The following is a 21,260-nucleotide window of genomic DNA, read 5'->3' as shown; positions in this document are numbered from 1 at the left end:
GGAGGGGTTGCTTTGCATGCATACTTTTTGAAAGTGCATGTATTTTAGCATGATGTAGCCAAATTTTGTCATGCCACAGCGGCGAGAGTAGCGGCGTTCTCAAAATTCTAAAATCTGATATGGCTATTATTAGCGGCCGGCTACAAATCTCTAATTGCAATCAATTCGGCTGCGGGAGGTGGTTAGTTCGAAACACACCGCCAGACACCCACCGGTAAAAATGGGTACAAGCCACCCCCGGCCCAGCGCCCGGCTTCTTCGGGTTGTGTGCTTAAAAGAGGCTCCGCAAACCCCGCTGCGCCCCTTCAGGGGCAAACCTGGTTTCGAACAACTCAGCCTGCAAAGGTGGTTCGTGTTTCACTCTCAAGTGAAGAGTTCGACTCAAGGCTCGTACGCTCTAACCAGCGTCAAGTTCAACACTAAGGTCCTTCGTAAGAAGCGATTCAGAGTGTCACTGCGGTCCTGGGAAAGTCCGGTTTTTCCAGCTCTCCGACTTTGTGAGCGACTTTGTGTCCGACTTTGTGACGAGTGCTCACCTATGGGCACGGAGCAAGACTATATAGGAGGTGAAACTCCGGTCAGCGCGAGTGAGCGCAGGCGACCAGATAAAGTCACAATTGTATGCGCCGACGGGGCCGTATGCAGTGGTGGCGCCATACGGCGTCTCGTAGAATCCGCAGCGAAAAAAAAAAATGCAGCGCCCAGGCAGGTGGCGCGCGCTCAAAGCAGACAACAAGCAAACGAGATGGGTGTTTGCTTCAGCAGGCACGCCGTGACATTGTATTTCTGCGCCCTTATGTCAAAACAGCAACAGTTCTTGCCGGTGTCTGTTGGAGGGCCGTAATACTAACAGCGCTGCTACGCGCAATGCGGCCTCTTTCGGAATTTGCTAGACTAAGATGGGACGCAGGTGTTTTGTTCGAAATTGCAAAAGTGGTTACAAGTGTTGCAGGGAGAAGGTGAGCAAGGAGAGAAGTTGTTGCTGCTTGTTGCCTTCTCGGCTGACGTGTAGTCATAAACGCTGTGCCGCACGACGCCCGCGTTCTCCTCTAGCAGATGAAACTTAGCGTGGTCACATACTCGACGAACGTGAAGGCATGTTTGCCTTCGACGAATGCCAGCAGCGTTTATACCCATCCAATCAAAGTCATCACGTGTGTCAAACAAAAGCCCTGCCTACAACCAGAAGCTATAGATCGTCTTATAGCGGTCATGGAAAAGAACGCGTTTTATTTTTTACTCTGCTCAAATGGTTGAAGCGTAGCACCGGTTGCTCTTCGGGCTACCAGCGTTAAAGAAGCACGCGAGAGTGCCCTCAATAGAAGTCAGGCGCGCGCGACCGAACGGGAGCAACATGCTCGACCGGTTGCCTTGGCAACCGAAACGGCAGTAGTTTCTTTCCAGGCCGCCAGGCGCCGCCAGCATGATAGTGGCGCCGCGGGCTTGCGACCTTTTCTGGTCGCCGATAACAGCGGAGTTTCCACTCCTATATAGTCTTCCTCCGTGCCTATGGGGCAGAAATATGGAGGCTAACGAAAAGAGTTCAGCTTAAGTTAACAACGCAGCGAGCCATGGAAAGAAAAACGATAGGTGTAACGTTAAGAGACCAGAAGCGGGCGGAGTGGGTGAGGAAACAAACGCGGGTTAATGACATCCTAGTCGAAATCAAGAAGAAATGGGCTTGGGCGGGGCATGTAATGCGAAGGTAAGATAACCGCTGGTCCTTAAGGGTAATGGAGTGGATTCCAAGAGAAAGTAAGCGTAGCCGGGGGCGGCAGAAGGTTAGATGGGCGGATGAGATTGAGAAGTTTGCAGGCAAAGGGTGGATGCAGCTGGCAAGGGACAGGGTTAATTGGAGAGACATGGGAGAGGCCTTTGCCCTGCAGTGGGTGTAGTAAGGCTGATGATGATGATGATGCCTATTGGTAATAGTTAAAAGGTTAACTACAGTAGAATCTCGATAAACGGAAATCGGTTAAACGGAACTACCGCTTAAACGGAACAAACGCCTCGCGATTGGTTGGTTTTGTATTAAGCCAATGTAAAAAAAATCTCGTTAATCGGAACTCAAATTTTGCGACCACCGCGTTAACGGAACCGAAAAACTCGAAACCGCAACTAGTTGGACAAGCGCAGCGCCATCGCGGTACGCATCAATGCTCCCCTCCTTCTCCTCCCCGCGTCACCACTCCGGTTTCCGTCTCCGGCGGTTTCCGGTTTGCTCGTACACTGCCCTCCGCATCGCTCGCTCGCGTTCACGGCGGTTGTGTTCAGTTAGGCCTAAGCCCTAGAGCCCTAGAGCTTTTCTTCGGTCCGATGGCAGCGCAAAAACGACCGCACAATGCACTTGCGTTGGAAAGGAAGATGGAGATCATCAACGACTTCGAGAGTGGTGGCTTCACGAAAACGGAGCTAGCGACGAAGTACGCCGTCCCCAAAAGCAGCCTAACAAGAATTCTTCAGGACAAGGACAAGCTGCGGGAGGCGTTCGAGACGTCACGCTTTGGTCCTCAAAGAAAACGACTGCGAGAGCTCAAACAAGCAAATATAAAATCCTTTTTCACTAGCCAATAAGTGGTAATTCCCACTCTTTTGACATTTTTTTTTTAAATTTCAGTACTAGTACTACTGGAACAAAAATTCACTGCTTATTTTTCTCTAATAAAGTTTGTTCTCATAGTGTACCGTTCTCCTTATTACCTAGATTTCGCAAATTGAGATACGCTGAGACTGCCAACTGCGCGCGCGCGCGCCAGCCGCATAGGGTTCACGCGGAAGCGGATTGCGCAATGCTGAACCTATTCTCTCTTTAAACGAAACTCCTGATAAACGGAACATATTTTCCCGGTCCCTTGAGGTTCCGTTTAACGAGAGCCCACTGTATTAGAATTCAGTTAATCACTTAGCTAGTTAAGGTGATTTGCCTGTTTTTTGGCATCCATGAACGCTGGCATTACTATGCCGGAAAAAACTTCTGTTCTATTTCTAAACACGAGTGATCACCTTGCCTGAAGCACCTGGTATACTGCAATGGACCAGACAGGCAACGGAGGATATCGCACAACTAAGGTGATGACGAGTACAAGCTATAGCAGTGCCTCAGAGGATCACCAAGCAGAGCTTCCGGCTCAGCATTTCAGCAAGGAAGCCCCACATCACATTCGTTGTCTCGTTGTCTGACACGCTCGCACGCATGCACACACCTGGCCCGTAACTTGATGGGCTATAGGGGCCACAAAGCAGACAAACAAACAGCGGCTAAATGTGGGGAATGTACGAGTGTTATCTCACTAAAAGAAAGTCATGATTGAAGAAACTGAGAAAAAGAAATGTTCCTGTTTGATCAGTGATTACACTTTTAGTTAGTGTGCCACGTACGAGGTCTGTACCATACTTATTTGCACATGTGTACTTCCCGCACAGCATGGTCTGCTATATCGTTTGTTTTACCTGTATTAGTAGTTTAGACTGTGTTCTACCACCATATGGCAGCAGGAGTTGGAGGCATCCATTTTGTGGTTACCAGTGCACATTCTTCCTGTGCGTGTCAGTAGCTGAGCAGACAGCATGGATAGTGAACGGCAAGGGCAGCGAGGGACGACATGGTTCTTGGGGAAAGAAGGTGCGAGCTCCCCGGAGATTCACCACAGACATGTGGCAGTGTGTGTTAAGCAGACAGCGTCCCGAAGAACCATCTTCTTGATGGCTGCCAACTGTTATGACGCCAGCCAATACCACGTGGGTGCAAGCCACCACAGTTGCCAGCCTTCAACCCAGTAGTAGAGTGTTCTTTGGGATACTGCCTGCTCGACAAACACTGCCACAAGTCGCTGGTGAGCCACCAGACAGCTCACACCCTCCTTCTGTAAGAACCATGTCGTCCCGCACTGCCCTTGCCTGTCAGTAACCATGCTGCCCGCTCAGCTACTGACATATGCAGGAAGAAAGTGTGCTGGCACCACAGAATAGATGCTTCAGACTCCTGGTGCCATCTGGTGGTGGAATACAGTCCCCACTTCTAATGATAGTCGCAACAAACCGTACGGCGGGTTGTGGTGCGGGAGATGCAAAAGCACAAATCAGTATGGTACGGCCGTATTAACGTTCTTAAGTGCTTCATTTTGTTTGCTGATTTGGAGGATGGTCGGAAGTAGATAAACTTCCCTTGCAAAGCTGCTGTCATGAGTACTAGTGCCCGAGTCTGTATGGGCATGTCATGCTTGGCAGTAGAGCAGGTGGAATAGTCTATCATGGCTTTCAGTTTCAGCAGTTTTTCTTGGGAGAGTCGAAATTTCATATGTATCCGCCCACCCTCCCGTCTGTCCGTCCGTTAACAAAAGCACGCGGTCAGATGTGTGCGTGTAGCCGGTATTTATTTAGCATTGTTCACTTCGAAAGGTGTTTATTGTATTATTGTTTTTTGTGATAGCCGGCGCTAAATTGAATGTGCTGAACACCGGCCCTCAAGGTCAGGTGTGCATTGTTTACGCAAGGTTGAAAAAAACGTGCAGGATGGTGAGTGGTGAGGCATTTTCGCTCCCGATCTCGAGCTTGCCAAATCGTTTAGGGGTCTGAAGGTCTTCCTTTCTTCATACCATTCCAGTGTAGAGGATGTTTTATAGGGTTCTGGTTTAAACTGCTACGCTCTTTTCCGATGCATGTGCGCTCGCCGGCTTTGTAAACATATAGTAGAAGAGCCGTGCATTGAGCAAGCTATCACCCCTGCCGCTTCCGTCAAGGGCACGCAGCGTCTTGTCACTCTGCCAAGTTCACTGAGCCCCTACAGGAGCTCTCATCAAAAGCTAAATAAGCATGACGTGATGTTATTGGTGCACAGCATCATGGTGCACTGCCAACCTCTGGGCTGCTGGGCTGCGGAAGGCGCGAAAACCGAGGAATGCGGTCTGAAGTGGGTTCTTTACGCGATTATGTACAGTACTTTGCATCTCCACTAACTGGACCTTGTATTGCCACAGTTTCACTGATGTTGAGAGGGTCAGATGTAGTTAGGTCCTTGTCCATATCTCCGAAAATTGGTTGTTGGGGAAAGGAAATGGCGCTGTGTCTGTCTCACATCTCGGCAGACAGAAGGGAAGGGATAAAGGAGGGACTGAGAGGAGAAAGGAAGAAAGAGGTGCTGTAGTGGAGGCCGCGGACGGGTTCAAACTCGGGTACTCCGGATCAGTAGCTGAGCGCCCTAACCACTTAGCCACCGCGGCGTGTCGTCTCTGAACTATGTGCATTCATGGATAAGTAACAAACCTTTCGTTGTTTCGTAAAATATGTGCTTTACATTCATTTTATGATCAGGTCCTTTTAAAGGCAGATTGACCTGGATTTTTATTTCTTGTTTTCAACCTCTGTCTTGTCCAGGGCTTGAAGGGGCAGCATGCTTCCCTCACCACCCAGCTGGAGGAGCAGAAGGATCGAGTCACCAAAGCTGCTCCTGACAAGAAGAAGCTCGCCCAGTTAGAGAAAACTGTGGCCGCCTACAAAAAAGGTTTGCCTGATCCACTTTCTGATGCGTTCTCATCTTTGAGGTGAAGGCATGTGGTACGTTTTCAAAGTGTCTCTTTCCCTTAGAGAGCTGGGCCCGGACTACGGAACTCGCTCTGACTGCTCTACAATTGATAGCGCTCTAAAATGCCCGCTCCTATTGGTCGCCGGTGCCCTTTTGAAAAGTTGCGTCACGGGAAGCTGCAATGGCGTCACGGACAAGAAAAAATGCATGACGTTGCACACCTAATTATGCCTATGGTTTTAGACTGTTTTTTGCGACCGCAAAGAGTAGGTCTAAAGAGTTTTAGAGGGAAAATGGCGGCGGCGGCGTCTGCTATTTATTGGTGGCGGAGGCGGCAGCGTCGGCGCCAGCAACGACGAAGGACAGTGTACGAGGACGCGTATGACTTGCCGGACGAGCTGTTCCGTCGGTTATTTCGACTCGATAAGGAGAAGGTGGAGTGGTTGTGCGGCGAACTTGCAGACGAACTGCGAGGCGCACGGACGAGTGCTTTGTCGGTGCGGCGGCAGGTGCTGTGCGCTCTTTGTTTTTTTGCCTCCGGGGGCTTTCAAGTGTGTGTCGGCAACGAGCAGACCGTCGGCCTCGCACAACCGACGGTGAGCAAGTGCATGCGGCGTGTGGCTGAGGCCATCTGCAAAGTCGGCGCACAGAAAGGATGTGTGCGTTTCCCGGCGCACCCCGAGGAAAAAGCGGCAGCGAAGGCGACCTTCCTTCCCCGCGGCACCATCCCCGGCGGCGTCGGTTGCTTCGATGGCACGCTGATTGCCATAAAAGCGCCGCGGGGAGACCCAGCAAACCTGGCAGCATTCTGGAGCCGCAAAGGATACTACGCGATGAACACCATGATTGTGAGTAGACTGGTTTTCTGGCCGCATGGGTTCGAAAGCCGCGACCTCGACAATGGAAGTTCACGTCCAAGATTGTCTGCCTGTGTTTCTCGCAGATCTGCGACGCAAACATGAAGATCCTTGCGGTCGACCCTCGCTGCCCGGGGTCTTGTCATGATGCCTTTTCTTGGCACTACTCACGGCTGCGTCGGATGGTGGAGCACGGGCTGCTGGAGGATGGAGAGTTTCTTCTGGGTAAGCAGTTTATTGATCATCGGGCCACTTCGACAGCACGTATTAAGCTACAGCAGTGGCTCATACCTAAATGAGGCGGGTTATAACATGGATGACATGCAACAGTATCATGTATCGTATTTATTTTTGTGTATTTACTGTTACTGCTGGTGCAGAGGCACAAGAAACGTTGTTATAAAGTGAATCGTATTTCAAGCGTAAAACACAAAGGCAAAAGAGATGTGCACATAGCTATTGTCGTGTAGGATATCACAGTACATCATTAACCTAGAAGGCTGTGCTTACAGAGGTACCCCTTAGTCATGAATCTTCTGCATGCCTATGAATTCTGGTTCAGCATACTGGTTTTGAGCTGCTTGGTATGAATCATTTATTACATAGGCAACAACACACTTACTGCAAATTTTGGTTGTGCAGGAGGCAGTGGATATCCACTGGAGCCGTGGCTGCTCACACCAGTGTCAGGGCATCCTGGTGCAAACACTGCGGAAGGGCAGTACAACGCAGCACATGCCTCAGTGTGATGTGTTGTGGAGCGCTGCATTGGTGTTCTCAAAAGCCGCTTCCGGTGCTTTCAAAGGTACCGGACACTCCACTACGAGCCGGAGCGGGCGGTGGTCATCATTGCAGTGTGTGCTGCGTTGCACAACATCTGTCTTGAAGAAGCCCTGGCTGCAGACGAAGACGACACTACTGATGACCCTGACAACAATGGGCCACCTCTGCTTGCTGGGTAGTTGGCGGGGACAGGATCCCGCATGACCTACCTGCGTGGTAGAACAATGCGAGACCGTATCATTGGCGTCTTTGGCACAACCCGTCCTCAGAGGCAGGCACACCTGCAGATGGTGCGGCGACAGCAGCAGCGGCAGCAGCAGCGGCAACAGCAGCACCACCGGCAGTAAGCCCTGCACCATCTGGCAGCTATGGCTGCAATGACTCACCGTGCTGGCGTGGCGAGTTGTCACAGCCACTCTTGCTACGGGCAGTGCCATTGCCCTATGTTAGTGCGTGAGCCCCTGTGTGATATGATGCCCTTGGCCACTGGTAGCCACATTCCAGCATTTGTAAATTACTTTTTGTTATGTGTGCTTGAAAGCCTCCAGTGGCAAGATATGAAGTGCACACACCAACTGCTGCTCCACCGACAGTGGTCACCAGTATGCCTTTCAGTGCATCAGCAAGCTTGCCGCACAGCTACTGCACTTTCTTCTTCTCAAGTCAAAATACACGCCGAAACAGCTCGTCCAACAGGTGAAATGCATCCTTGTACACTGTCTTTCGCCGTTGCTTACGTCGACCTGCCCATTTAGGCAAACAGTTGCTTGCGGTCACTATGTGTTTGATGAAAGTGCACGAGGAAGAAGTGTGGTGTGGAGACTGCTAGGTACCAGTAAAGCGTTTGTTTTTGCACCACGTTTATTTATTGGTCACAATAATTTTTTTCGCCACAGCTGTTCATACCAGTTTCCCAAATGTAACACACAGCAGGGAAACAAAAGCATGCAGCATCAACAGTGATTTGCATATGCCTTGTCGAGTGCTGCACAGAGATTGCACAAGAACAGTTGTATCTTACACTGTGGCCAAACGGGCGAGTTGGCTGTACATTTTTAAGGCGAACAGTGCGAAAGACATAGCCGAAAGCAGAGGAAACACAGGATGAGCGCTCGTCCTATGTTTTCTTCGCTTTCCGTCTAAGTCTTACGCGCTGTTTGCCCTTAAAAAAAAAAAAAGCTTCATCTTGACTGCCAGCTTAAATGGTAATAATCACAGGTTTGGCATGTTGTGCATACTTGTAGGCCCGATGTAGCCCTGGTTTGCACTTTGCTGAAACACATTACATAACTGGTGGAATGCACAGCAAGTGCTACACAAGACGTTGCTCTTCGTAGATTTTACTGGACTAAAAAAACATGTTACGTGTACAAGACACACGAGTATCACAGACGATGATGCCCACATGGCTGCGTTTGAAGTTGTAAAGGGACCCACAAACGAGAGCCATTAACATTGTTGCATCATACCTTTAAAGGCGGAGCTCAAGCATCCCCCAAATTTTTTTTGCCTGCATACAACACCAGTTCAGAAGTGACTTTGGACGAATGCTGGGAAGCCTCATTTTTCCTCGGGTCTATTGAGGATAGAACATGTTACAATGCACACAATGGACACTGTACGGAAAAGCAGGAAAAGTAATGCGGAAAAAAAAACAACTCAGTAACATGCGAACAAATTTAACAGGCACAAAATCGAAGCGTTCAGAATGTATCCAGAATACCCATATTATGATGCCCTTCATAACTACAGTCACTTCAGAACAACTTTGCCCCACATATTGCACTTGTCCACATATTGCAATGAAAGAAAACAAGCACTAGAAATTGCACCTTGTGCACCTGCCACAGCTGCAGGTAAACATTTGAAACGAATGGAAAATAAAACAGTATAGGAGGCTTCCACACCTGGCAGAGCTTAAATTACATGACTGGAAGAAAATAAACAGTGTGAAGCATCCGGGCCTGCAGAGCTTACAAGAAATAAAAAAATGATGCTATTACACATGGCATAGATGATCTTGAATAAATACAAAAACAGAAACCTGACAGAGAAACAAACAATGTAAATAAAAATAAACAAACAAAACGGAAATTTTAACATGCAAACTAAAAATAGTTCAGTGAGTCTGCACCTGGCAGATTAGTGAATAATGTTCTTGAATAAATATAAACATATGAAGCTGTTCTTTTATAAATATAACAACACGCAAATAATTCAAATAAAAATAAACAATTCAATGTGGTGCAGGTGGCTCAAGCTGCTTTTGTAAGATTAGCGCCAGTAGGTTCACGTTCCAGATGAGCAGCTCCTGCTGTGCATTTGACGCCTGCACAGCATCTGTCACCTCCTGTATAGCCTGCATGTAAAAATACTTCCAATTACAAATTATTACTGACAACCAATATTGAGATCTCGCTTAAGTTTTATGTAAAATGTCAGGTGCTAGAGATATTTTTGACAAAGTATGGTTGTAGAAGACTCGTGTCAATTTCATAAACTCAGCTGTCCCAATCACCTCCCACAAGAGGCGTCAAAACAGAAGTAGAGGTGCTCAAAAGAGAGCACTGATATTTATGCTTCAGGTGACGGCTTCGACTCTGCAAAGTGCAGTGTGCGCAACGAGTACACACCTCCAGCATGCTCTGCTGAAAAGCAGCGTCCTGGCGGTTCCGGGCCTCAGTAAGGGAATCCAAATGATGCGATTCATACAGCGTCTGGTGCAGCACCTCATTGGCCCCGCTAGGCATGGCGCGCGGTGAGGGCTGCAGTGAGGGCTCTGGTGTGTGCTGCTGTGAGGGCTGCGGCGAGGGCACCGGTGTAGCTGTCGAGAAAGAAAATGTGCTCATCACGTGGTGGAATAAGCAAAACATTTGGTACAATGTGTTAGAGGACTTGACATAAATATACAAGACAGCAATCTTGGGCAGCATTGTTGTAGCATATTTCATGTGCACATTTGCTAGACTGCTAGGAGATATCACAGCCTCACTGCAAGAGAAATAAACATTCTGCACGGCTTGGCAAAGCCAGAGAGAGATAGTTTTGTGTATACTGTAGAAAAACTGCTGTATTTTGGCTACTGGTGCAAATGCTGCCAGAGAGTATAGTGCTATTACTTTCAAGCAGCTGCCAGAAAGGGTAGTATGGAGCTTGAATAATGGCAAGCCAACTCACGGTCGGTGGGGCTCAGTGTATCTTGTCGACAACTTGCTGAGGCTCTCTGTTCATCTCCTCTGCGGTAACAGGGTAAAAGGTGCGGCTCATTGGTACCGGCAAACCATGAAACTAAAAGAGCACTAGCAAAAGAGAAGCAATCAATAATGCTCAACCACTTGTCTATGCTTTCCTGCACCTCCGCCGAGACTAAAACACACCACAGATGGAATAAACAGTGCTATTAAGGCGCAAGGCACAGACATCATGTTTTTAAACGGCCGACCCCTCGTTGTTGAGAATCGACGCAAGCTGGTTCCACAGCTCGCGCTTTTCAACAGCTGTGTGTGAGTTTGTTAGGTCGGCAGAAGCCCGAGCCAAGAGCGGATGGCTCTCCATAGACTCTATTATGATTAGCTCTTGCTCGCTCGGCATTCTTCGTGTTGGTGCCATTTCGAGACTATAATTCCCGCTTAGAGAATTGCAGCAGCGAACACAGCGGGGAAAACAAACAGGCAATTGTTTCTGTTCCGCTTTTCGAAAGCAGGGAATAACAGGGAAAAACATTTGCTCTGAGTTCGGGCTAATATGTTTTTACAGGAGCATATGCGTGTGTTGCTCTGCAGCAACTTGTAGCACAGCCAAGAACGAATGAAAACAAGCAAACTTGTTAGTGTGCGCCCAACTGCCTTGCTCGGTTCTTGCTCCTTCCCAGCAGAATCATTTGTGCCAGACGTTTATGAGGCCAAGAAAGTTGATTTTATCCAACAAGCTGTGCTTCGTGGACGTCTTGTATTTCCTAAAGCAAAAGAAACAGAGCCCAAATCATATTCTTGGCATATGGCATCTTTAAACCAATAGCACAGGCTTACCTCAAGTTGTCTTCGTTGATTTTCGGGCCCGACGTTTCGTGCAGGTTCCTTTCTGGAGGCCCGTGGCCTTCACTGGCTTCGATAATTGTTATCCGCGCACTTTGGACAACCAAATAGAACCTTGATTTCAGACGACGCTTAAAAAAGCAGGAACTAGCCGTGGGATCAGCTGTTTTCTTGAAGGCCGCCATGTTCACTGTTTACATCTGCCAGCGCGCCCTCATGGCAACAAAAGTTACCCACGAAAGCAGTTATTTGCAAAAGTGAATGTTCTTGTTTTGCTTCATGGCAGCGAGAGTGAAATACACTTTTATGAAAGAATAAAACAATGTTTATTTTATTCACTGTGTGTTCTTATAAAAGAGTTAGCATACGGCCCCTTGCCGTGCAAATAGGCCTCTTGTCGTGCAAATAAACTCTTCCGGGGCGGCACCCTACTAGCCATTGGTTGATTCCGCGTTCCGTCACGCATTGACGTCTCGCCTTGCCGTCATGCTGTCATCATTTTGACGTAACGCTCTACAACTTTAGAGCGAGTTCCTTAATTCGGCCCCTGAGCACTTCCATGCAAGGGGTATGCTTGCACCTGTTAAAAAACTGAAGCATTACAGACAGGTGGGACTAGTGGGATATATACCCAAGTGCACTTGGAGCGGTGAACCCCACTCCTCTGGACCGGCACTGCTGTGGAACTTGGCAGATAAAGGGCTGCCCTTGGAACTGTTCTTGTATGCTCGCAACTTGGGGACATATGTTCGGATGGGCCAGAAAAAGAAATAAAAATATTAGTGGCCTGGCCACACCGCCTATTAGCACAACGGGCTTGCCACTTGGGGACAGGTGCATTTCGTGCTACTGGCTTTGCATGACTGATCAAGGCCTCCTGTACAGCACTTTTTCTCCAGCACTCCACTCGAAATGGAAGAGAGCACATGTATGAGATTAGATGCATCAGCTAACACCTGTTTTTTATTCAAAGAACTTTTAAGTTCATAGTCGCCGTTGTGGCTCAATGGTTATGGCGCTCGGCTGCTGACTTGAAAGACGCGAGTTCGATCCTGGCCGCGCCGATAGAAGTTCGATAGAGGTTAAATTCTAGAGGCCCGTGTACCGTGTGTCGTCAGTGCACATTAAAGAACCCCAGGTAGTTGAAATTTCTGGAGTCCTTCACCACTGTGTACCTCATAGCCTGAGTTGCTTTGGGACGTTAAACCCCCACAAAGCAAACCAACTTTTAAAGCTAATTTGATCAGCTTCGAAACATAAGTAGAGGCGGAGTGCACAAGCTATCAGTGGTGCTCTAGCTGGACTGATGGCCCTGGCAACCACTGGTTGTGCCACGTCACTCTGCTGAATGGCACAGCATCATAAGGTGAAGATGCCACATTTTAAAAAGCCATTTCTACTTCAAACCTTGTCTTGTTGACACCTTGAGCTGGTAATGGTTTTGCAATGAAGAAAAAGACAATGCGCCCGTGCCAACAACAACAAAGCCCTCGGGCTCGCTCTGCCGCCAGCACTTCGAGCTGCTTCTTGGGAGAAGTTGCTTGGGTTTCTGCCTCCACCCCATTAAGCTCAGTTTGTTTACTCTGTTGAGTAACCTTGCACAGGCTTTTACAGTGCTTCTTATGTATTGTTGCTCTCAGTGGCAGTTTCTGTATTTATGAGATTGCATTTTCTGATTTGTGATGATGGCTGTTCTTCCTTGTCTTTTGTGCAGAGTACAATGAAGCCATGGCATCATGGAACAAAGTGGAAGCTAAAGTCGCCGAGTAAGCATTACTTATTAGTTTGGACCTTAGACTTCACTAAATCAAAAGGTTGTGTGTGTACCCAGAATGTGTATTCTGTGTTTCATCATGACTTTGGGGTGATGCGGCTTTGAAATCCCAGAAAATGGCCAAAAGATTTATTTTTTCAAAATTGCGTTATCCACTTGTATGCCTCATTTCTTATGGTCTCCCGAAGTTTCATTGCTGAAATCGGTCTGGAAGTACTCTAAATAGTCTCATGAGCCACGGTGGCTCCGCATTGTGGGGAAATGCTTGAACAGTGGGCGGTTTTCTTTATTATGGTTTTCTGCTGAGATACTCCCCTTGTGGAGCATATTTCTTTATGACTGTTGTATCTATTTTGATCCTGTTTGTTTTGTTGCACTCCTCGGACGATAGTACAGGTGAAGAGATTCTTTGTTTTTCAAATTTTATCATTTTTAAATTTCATTTATGAAATTTTTTTCTCACTCAAAAATATTCAACGAAGACTGCATTGCAAAAAGTTATCCCCAAATTTTGTACTTTGCAAAAAAATAAATTCTAAGAATGTCTTTAGCTGTCTTTTTGTTGTCGACTTGGAGCGGGAATTTCCTTCTTTTTGTTGTAAATTTTTTTCTCCACTCCTGTAAAAACCCTTCTTGGGCTGACAGTACCAATAAACAAACAAACCACGCCAGTAGGAGCACAGTAACCATTGAACCAGCCTTCTGCAATATTTTCTTGACTCTGCAGCCTTTGCTCAAAATTCAGGGGAAAACATACATCAGAAAACAATTTTTTGGATATAAACTAGAACCCCTCTATAGTAAAGTGACTCGGACCAACAAAAATTTTTACTGTATCACGGTTTTTACTATATCAGTTGTTGGTGATGGCATGGCTCATGAGGTGCTTTTTGGTAATTAATTGGTTTTTTACTACCGTATTTACACAATTGTAAGTCGACTGGAATGTAAGTCCCCCCAATATCACATTTCAAAAAAAAAAAAAAAAAGCTTGGAGGTCATTTAAGGCTCGGCCTTTAATTATAGAGCGCGATAGCATTATCCAGCAGCCGCCACGCGGGCATGCCGGTGGGTGGGCACATTCCAAAACGAAAATGTATTAGTCTCTGGACTACACGTCCACACCTGCACACCGTCCTCACTAGTGCTGCCGTCGTAATCACTGCTGCGGTCCGACAGCGCGTCATTCTAACGTCGACGTGTAGTGAAATCCCGCACTTCGCTTACAGCCACTTCACGACATCCGTGGAACAGTCGAAAATTTTGCCTCGCTGCAGCTACCACACCTCTATCACCCTTTGCGGGCGTCGAACTTGCGGCCTGGCGCGCAATTGTTCATTTCTTCAGTGTAAAGAATGACAGCCACCTTGAATGTAGCTGTGAACGAGCGCCGGTCGCTCACCGGACCCGGGACACAAATGCAAAATTTTTTAAATTCTCTCTCCAAAAGACTTGCATAAAATATTGCGTAAGTGCACAAGGACTTATTCTACATGAAATTAAATGGTATATCTGGAACCGGCATGCAAAAACATGTTACCTGAAGACTGCATAACTGCGACTTTATTAGTAAAAAAATATTTTTTCGAAGACAAAGGTCACTCCTACAAGCAGAGAAATGACCTAAAGGTACAAGTTCAGGATTCAAAATTGATAGCACAGAAGTCAAAATTTTGTACTTAAAAAACAAAGGGAAAGAATTATAAGGAGGTAGCTTTATATTGGACAGATTGGTTAGAGAAAAAAAAAATATTGGGGCCACTAAAGTCTGTTTACATGCTATGAATGCGAAAGCACTATGCACTACAGCTGTTTTCATTAGTGCATTGGTGGTTTGTGTGTTTGTGTAACTTAGTTCGTGTTGGTCACCAAACTGCATACCATTCAGAGCTCCGTGGGTTAATGCCCATACAGGCAGAATTGGCCATTCTTAACATTCATAGATCGCAATGAGTCCTCATACCACTACTAACGAAGTGGCGCAGCGGCTAAGCGATGTGCCACTGCACTGGCAGGTGACTGTTTCTATCGCAACCACAAGTAAGGATCGTGCAACCCATGCTGCTTTTCCCAAGCAACCTCACGTGACCAATCATTAACTGCCACTGGACTCCCATTGGCTGCAGCTCGCGCGACATTCCTCCAAACTTATCCGAATTTCCTCTCATTGGCTACAGCTCGTGTGACGTTCCTCCAAACTAACTCGAGCTCAAGACAAGGCAAGATTACAAAGTTTTTGCTCACAGTTGGCACATGTGGGGTATTGCTTTTGTTCTAATCAGTAAATGGGCTCTGGGATGATTTTGATGGGCATATTCTAGTGCAACAGATCTGTAGAGGTGGTCTTTGTGTTTATACAAGTCAAATTTGGCTGTGGATTTGCTCAGCTAATCCAGGATATACAAAGTGGAAGCTGTTGGCGTATATTGTGTTAATTGATGTTCTAGTCTCGGATGATTTTGAGGAAAGGAAGGGCGCATAACTGGTTCCCCGGGTCAGTGGAAGCCTCAGTCATTCTTTGAGGTACCTGGCTGTGGTGAGAGACAGATGTGGGCTGCATGCATTAGCGCTGACAACATTGTGGCAGACATGTGGTACTGCAGCAATAGACCTCAGTGTTCACTGGGTGACCAACCTCTCGTGATCAACCTTTAAATTAACTGCCACCTGCTAGGGTGGCAGGGTGGGCACGCTGCCTATCCAGTGTGCGGAACACACTCAATGTTACAGATGCCAGGCCGCGTGTACTTGCCGATATACCATAGCTTTCACTGTCTAACCAGGTTCAGCAGAATTTAAACCGCAGCTAATTTTTTTTAACCAGCTGGGGCTCGGCTAGATCATGTGGTCAGGCAGCAGCCACTTTATAGCTGTGGAGCCCTGGTGCAGCGACGGCGAAGATTCGGTTCGACGGCACGGCGAAGTCACGTGATGTGTTGCTATGGCAGCTGCGACATCATGTGGAGTCATGTGATTGTGACATCACATTTCACGGAGCCGAGTTTGCTCGCTCCTGCTAGGCCAGTAAAGCTTTCGCTTTAAAATCTCTGCTCGCAGTAGCTCGCGACCAATTAGGGCAACAGACCCCACCGTGCGTCCCCTACCCCCGGTGACGTCAGTGGGCAGAAGAGCCGCCCTTCAAGCTCGCCCCATCTGCCCACTGACGTCCTCGAGGTAGGAAACACGCGGTGAGGTGTGTCGCCTTAATCAGATGCGAGCTACTACGAGCAATCATTATTGAAATTATTTCTAAATTACAGGGTTCACGCAGAGCTTTCAAATTTGACGTGAATACCCAGAAAGACCACTTCTACAGATCTGTTGCACTAGAATGTGCCCATCGAAATCATTTCAGGGTCCCTTTAAGAAACGCGCGTGACACAATCTAGGCACGGCAGTACTGCTCATGCAGTGCCACCACGCCTCCATTTTTTTGCCGCTGCTTCCCTGTGCTTCATGCTGCTGTTCACCCTTTTTGATGCAAGTACATTACTTGGCTCGTTGTGTGAAAACTCTGCCATAGCCAGAAAGCCGTGGCAGGCACGCTTGGCAGAGACCTCACACACGAGTGATGTCATCATCATCAATAGGACTATCTCTCTTGGAGAAGGGCAAGTAAACTTCTGGGATGAATGGAAACAGGTTTGGGGGCACCCCTCCTCCTCCCTGGGGTCACTATACAATACCCCCTCACTTGGATAACAAAGCAGACCAGGCTTAAGATTTTTACTTTGGCTGGCCCCCTCTGCCTAGTGCACTGGGTGAGATGCCACTGTCCCCACTGACTTGATGTGGTACATGCAAACAGCAGCGTGTCACGTCTGGGAGATACACTAGGAAATATGAAGCGCCACTGTTGTATGCATGTAAATACAGCTAGAGTTTGCGATCAGTCGGCCTTCAGCTTTTGAATAGGGAGGTATCGGTGTTATGGTGTCTTCATCACCCAAGCATCGCTCATGTCTGCATCATCCGACAAAACAGCAAAGCATGGCCGGAGTTGGCAGTTCACTGCTGATAAAGTACGAGGCCATCGCAATGCAGCGAAACTTGCGGATATCCGCACAGCTCTAGTTGCTTGCGGTGATTTCTGCTGAAAATCCGGAGTAGATATTTTAGCCTTATGGATCATATAATCCTTGTTTCGTTGGTTGATCCAAATCAAGTTAGGCGTTGCTCTTCTTGATTGGTGGAGTCTCTGTAGAGGTTTGATTTAGTGAGCAGAATGATTTTGATGAGGTGCCCTTACTTCTAGAATGATGGCATTCATCACTGCACTCCTTTTTTCATGCTTTTTCCTTTCCGACACACCCTTTGTGGTTTTTTTTTGTTTTTTTGACGGCCATGTGGAAATGGCATGCCGGTGGCACCGGTATGGTGCTAGTGCATCGGAAGCAACGGCAAACACATTACCTACTTCAGTACTGGGTGGCCTCGTTTGCACAAAAAGGCGTAGTGCGCACTGCTGCGTTTCCAATGCAGCTACCCATGTGACGCAGTTTGTGAGTCCCTCATTTTGATTGGACTCGCTTTAGGTTGCAGTTTGCATAGTATGAAGAGTGCCAGTCCGCTTTCAGTTCGGATTGTCGAGATTCAACTAGTATGTTGTGGCTTCTGCGGATTGTCGAGATTCAACTAGTATGTTGTGGCTTCTGTTTACTTTGGCTGCATTGGAGGAGTGTTGGAAGGCTTACTTGTTCTGCATGAAAATGTTTTTAATGTGAAAACATTGCATCTCAAAACCCGTCCATCGCCGTCTGTGGCATGAAATTCGGATGATGCAGTACATCAGTGTACAATGTCACAACATATGTAAGCAAACATGTACCATATTTACACGATTGTAAGTCGATCTTGTTTTTCAAGATTTGAAAATCCGAAGTTGGGGGTCGACTTACAATCGAAACCAAAATATGGCACCCTAAATAAATGCGAGACAAACGAGGTATCAGGCATGCTACAGCGGAGTTGCATTTCTGCTGCGCGGCTCCGTCGCATCGCTCTTGGTGCTGGCCTTAAGCAGCCGCTATGTCAACGCGCAAAACCGGCACCCCCTACCCGCGCGTGGCCGCCGACGGTGGCCCGCCCCCCAAAGTGGCTGCAGATAGTGGCTCCTGATAAGCGGCGGCGACCCAGTAACGCATTCGCGTTCTATGGGAAGCTCAAGTGTCCAATAAGTGTTCTTTTTACTTTCAAATGCGCGCTCGGCGCTCAAGGGAGCATTGATAGTTGATGGAAGGGCCGCTGTTTCAATTGAATTGCGGCGGCACTGCCGCTCAGAACGTCAGCGGCACCGGGGAGTGTCACGAGCCGAGGGAAGAGTGGATGCCGCTCACGCGTAGTTTCTCTTTGGCTCTGGCGCATTTGACTACTGTCGGTCGCGTTTCACAAGTATTTAATGTAGTGCTTCATCAGCCATGTGTGCTCCGAGTCCGGTAAGCGACTGGCGCTCGCTCGTTCACGGCTACATTCCGGATAGCTGTCATTCTTTATGCCGAAGAAACGAACAACAGTGCGCCGGGCCGCAAGTTCAATGTTCGCAACAGGGGATACTGGTGTGGCAGCTGCAGTGAGGCAAAGTTTTCAGCTGTTCCACGCGTTGTCGTGATGTGGCTGTTTGCGAAGTGCGGGATTTCGCTGCACGACGATGTTAGAATGACGAGCTGTGGGACAGCGGCAACGATCACGACAGCAGCGCGAGTGAGGAGGATGGTGCAAGTCTGGACGTTTAGTCCAGTGATTAATATATTTTAGTTTTGGAATGTGCTCACGGGCATGCCCGCGCGTAGCTTAAACAACTGCCAAGTTTTTTTTTCTGAAATGAGATGTAGGGGGGTCGACTTACAATCGTGTAAATATGGTATAGTCATGAATAGTGAAACATAACGTACTGTGACCTATGAAGTCATGGCTCATAGTTATTCTGCAGTATATGTACGGTGTATAGAGTTTGTACAAAGTATGCAGTCATGACTCATAATCATTCCTCAACATATCATGACTCGGCACTTTGCAAGTAACTTAAGGTAAGGTGTTTAGATTTGTACAAACAATATGCATAGTCATTCCTCATAGTCATGACCCATAACCATTCTGCAATGCAGCCTGACTCAGCACTTTACAAGTAACATAATGTAAGGTGTGTAGACTGTAGAGTTTGCACAAAGTATGCATAGTCATGCCTCGTAGTTATGGTCATGATTCACTCAGTCTTCAACGCAGCGTGACTCAACACTTTAATACTTTCCATTATGACACGTAATCCCCCCAAGGTGGAGTAGATTTGTAATAAGGCAGTCTTAAGTGTCACTGCCGAATTTTCTTTTTGCTTAGAGCAGCTGTTTTGTTTCATGCCACTGGTGTTGTTTTCTGCTCTTAGACTTCATGCAAAAATCATGGACGTCACCGGGCAGTGCATGGGCTCTGTCCAGCAAAAGGTGGAGAGTGTCACAAAGCGGCTGGACGCCACGTCTATGGAGATCACAAGGGCACAGTCTAGCGCCAAGACAGCTGAGCGGTATGAGCTTTGAAGATTTATTATGAGGATTTATGGTGGCGTGTGCCACCGCATGCGTGCTCACGGAGTAGGCAAAGTGTGGGTGGTGCACCACCACTCACTGTTCATGATGCGTAACTCGGAACTGGAAATCTGGCGTCGGCGATGTACAGATAATGCTTAGTGCTCGAGGGTGTAGTCGCCCCTCACGTGTTCATATCATCCGTAGTGGCGCAGGAGATTGTTCGAAACACCCGCAATTTTGCACCTTGTACACAATGCACTCCAGCCTCGAAATATTACGAATTTGTATCAGCTGTAATTTTATAATCGAGTTTGTACAATAAGTATACACTAGTGTTTAGGATGCCTTGATCATGCTAGTCCCCCATTATTGTTTTTGTTGCTGTAAAAAAAAAAAAACAGATTAATTTCTTTAATGTAGTGTGTGCTGCGAGTGAACCTGTTAGACTGCTTTATGTGCACATGCTTCAGTGGCCACAATAGCTGGCTTTGGTGCTGAAGGTCGTAGTGGAAGGCATGTTGTCATGGGCACCGCCCCCAACCATGTTCAACGTGTCAGGGCTCCCAAATGTGTCAGTTGAGGGGGCGAGAAGTGAGTGCCAAAAGAGAAGGATGAAAGCTGATGTTGACTCCATGACCTTGCCTTTTAACAGTATGTTTAAACCTCGATTTAATGCACTCCAGTGTAGCGAAATCCTTCATGTAACGAAGCATTGTAAGTTCATGTCCGTAGAATACCTTCTTATTAGGTTCATTACAGCGAAGTAAATTTTGCCTGCACTTTCAACGGGGGCCTATGCTCCAGGGGTTTCTGTTGACTATGTGTCCGTGTACTCTCTCTCTCTCTCTCAGAAATCTGAGCAAAGCTGAGAGTAAAGTCACTTCTGCGGAAGCTGAACTGGAGGAGGCCAAGAAGACCCTTGAGACTACAAGAGCTGAGTGCGCTGAGGTAGAACGCGTTGGAAAGGAGATGTATGAGATTGCGCAGCAAGCTAAGGTAAGCGCGTTCTGTCCCATGCATTCTGTTCTGACATTATTCAGTAGGATGTGGTTGTCAAGGGAGCAACATCATTCATGGAATAATGTCCTTGCAGTGCAATTTCGTTGTGCTACAGGCTTCGCATTTTCAGCAGAGGTAGTTACAGTGCAGAATCGGTAGACTGCCTGCACCTTCCTGCTTTTATGGGAAGGTTTCTTACATTCGAGTAAGTACATTCGACTATAGCTGCTACCCTCTCGTTAATACTGTAGAGCTCCTCTACGTTGCCAGCTATATCCTTATTAATGAGGAATCCCACACCTAGTTCTCGTCTATCCTCTAACCCGCGATAGCACAGTATGTGCCCGTCCTTTAGTGCTGTATATGCCTCACCTGTCCTCCTAACTTCGCTAGGCCCTATCACATCCCATTTAATTCCCGCTAGTTCCTCAAACAGCACTGCTAGGCTAGCCTCACTAGCTAAAGTTCTAGCGTTAAACGTTGCCAGGTTCAGATTCCAATGGCGGCCTGTCCGGAGCCAGAGATTCTTAGCACCCTCCGCTGCGTCACAAATCTGACCGCCGCCGTGGTCAGTTGCTCTGCAGCCGCTGGGGACTGAGGGCCGAGGGTTAATTGGTTTGATCATAGAAGGTTGTGGCCAAGTACTACACCAGGGTGGCCAAATCCTGCTCTGGTGAGAGAGTGCGTTGTCGGTTCTGGTCACCGAGATCAGGCCACACTCCAGGCCTGGTTATGCAATTCTATCGACACGCGGATTTTTTCTTTCTTTTT

At 47.6% G+C, this 21,260-nt stretch overlaps 1 protein-coding gene across 3 annotated transcripts in view; it reads left to right on the top strand.

Annotated features, from left to right (window-relative positions):
- Positions 1–21,260, top strand: part of glu (structural maintenance of chromosomes 4-like protein gluon) — a 112,393-nt gene that overhangs the window by 72,861 nt on the left and 18,272 nt on the right. For all 3 annotated transcript variants that reach the window (XM_077630813.1, XM_077630811.1, XM_077630812.1), the window contains exons 18-21: positions 5,374–5,500; positions 12,910–12,961; positions 19,349–19,486; positions 20,342–20,486. In XM_077630813.1, the coding sequence (XP_077486939.1) occupies positions 5,374–5,500; positions 12,910–12,961; positions 19,349–19,486; positions 20,342–20,486 (462 nt within the window). The remainder of the gene's footprint in view (positions 1–5,373; positions 5,501–12,909; positions 12,962–19,348; positions 19,487–20,341; positions 20,487–21,260) is intronic.

The sequence above is a fragment of the Amblyomma americanum genome, chromosome 7 (assembly GCF_052857255.1).
Source record: "Amblyomma americanum isolate KBUSLIRL-KWMA chromosome 7, ASM5285725v1, whole genome shotgun sequence".
NCBI classification, from domain to species: Eukaryota; Metazoa; Arthropoda; class Arachnida; order Ixodida; family Ixodidae; genus Amblyomma; species Amblyomma americanum.
This window is presented reverse-complemented; position numbering and strand designations above follow the sequence as displayed.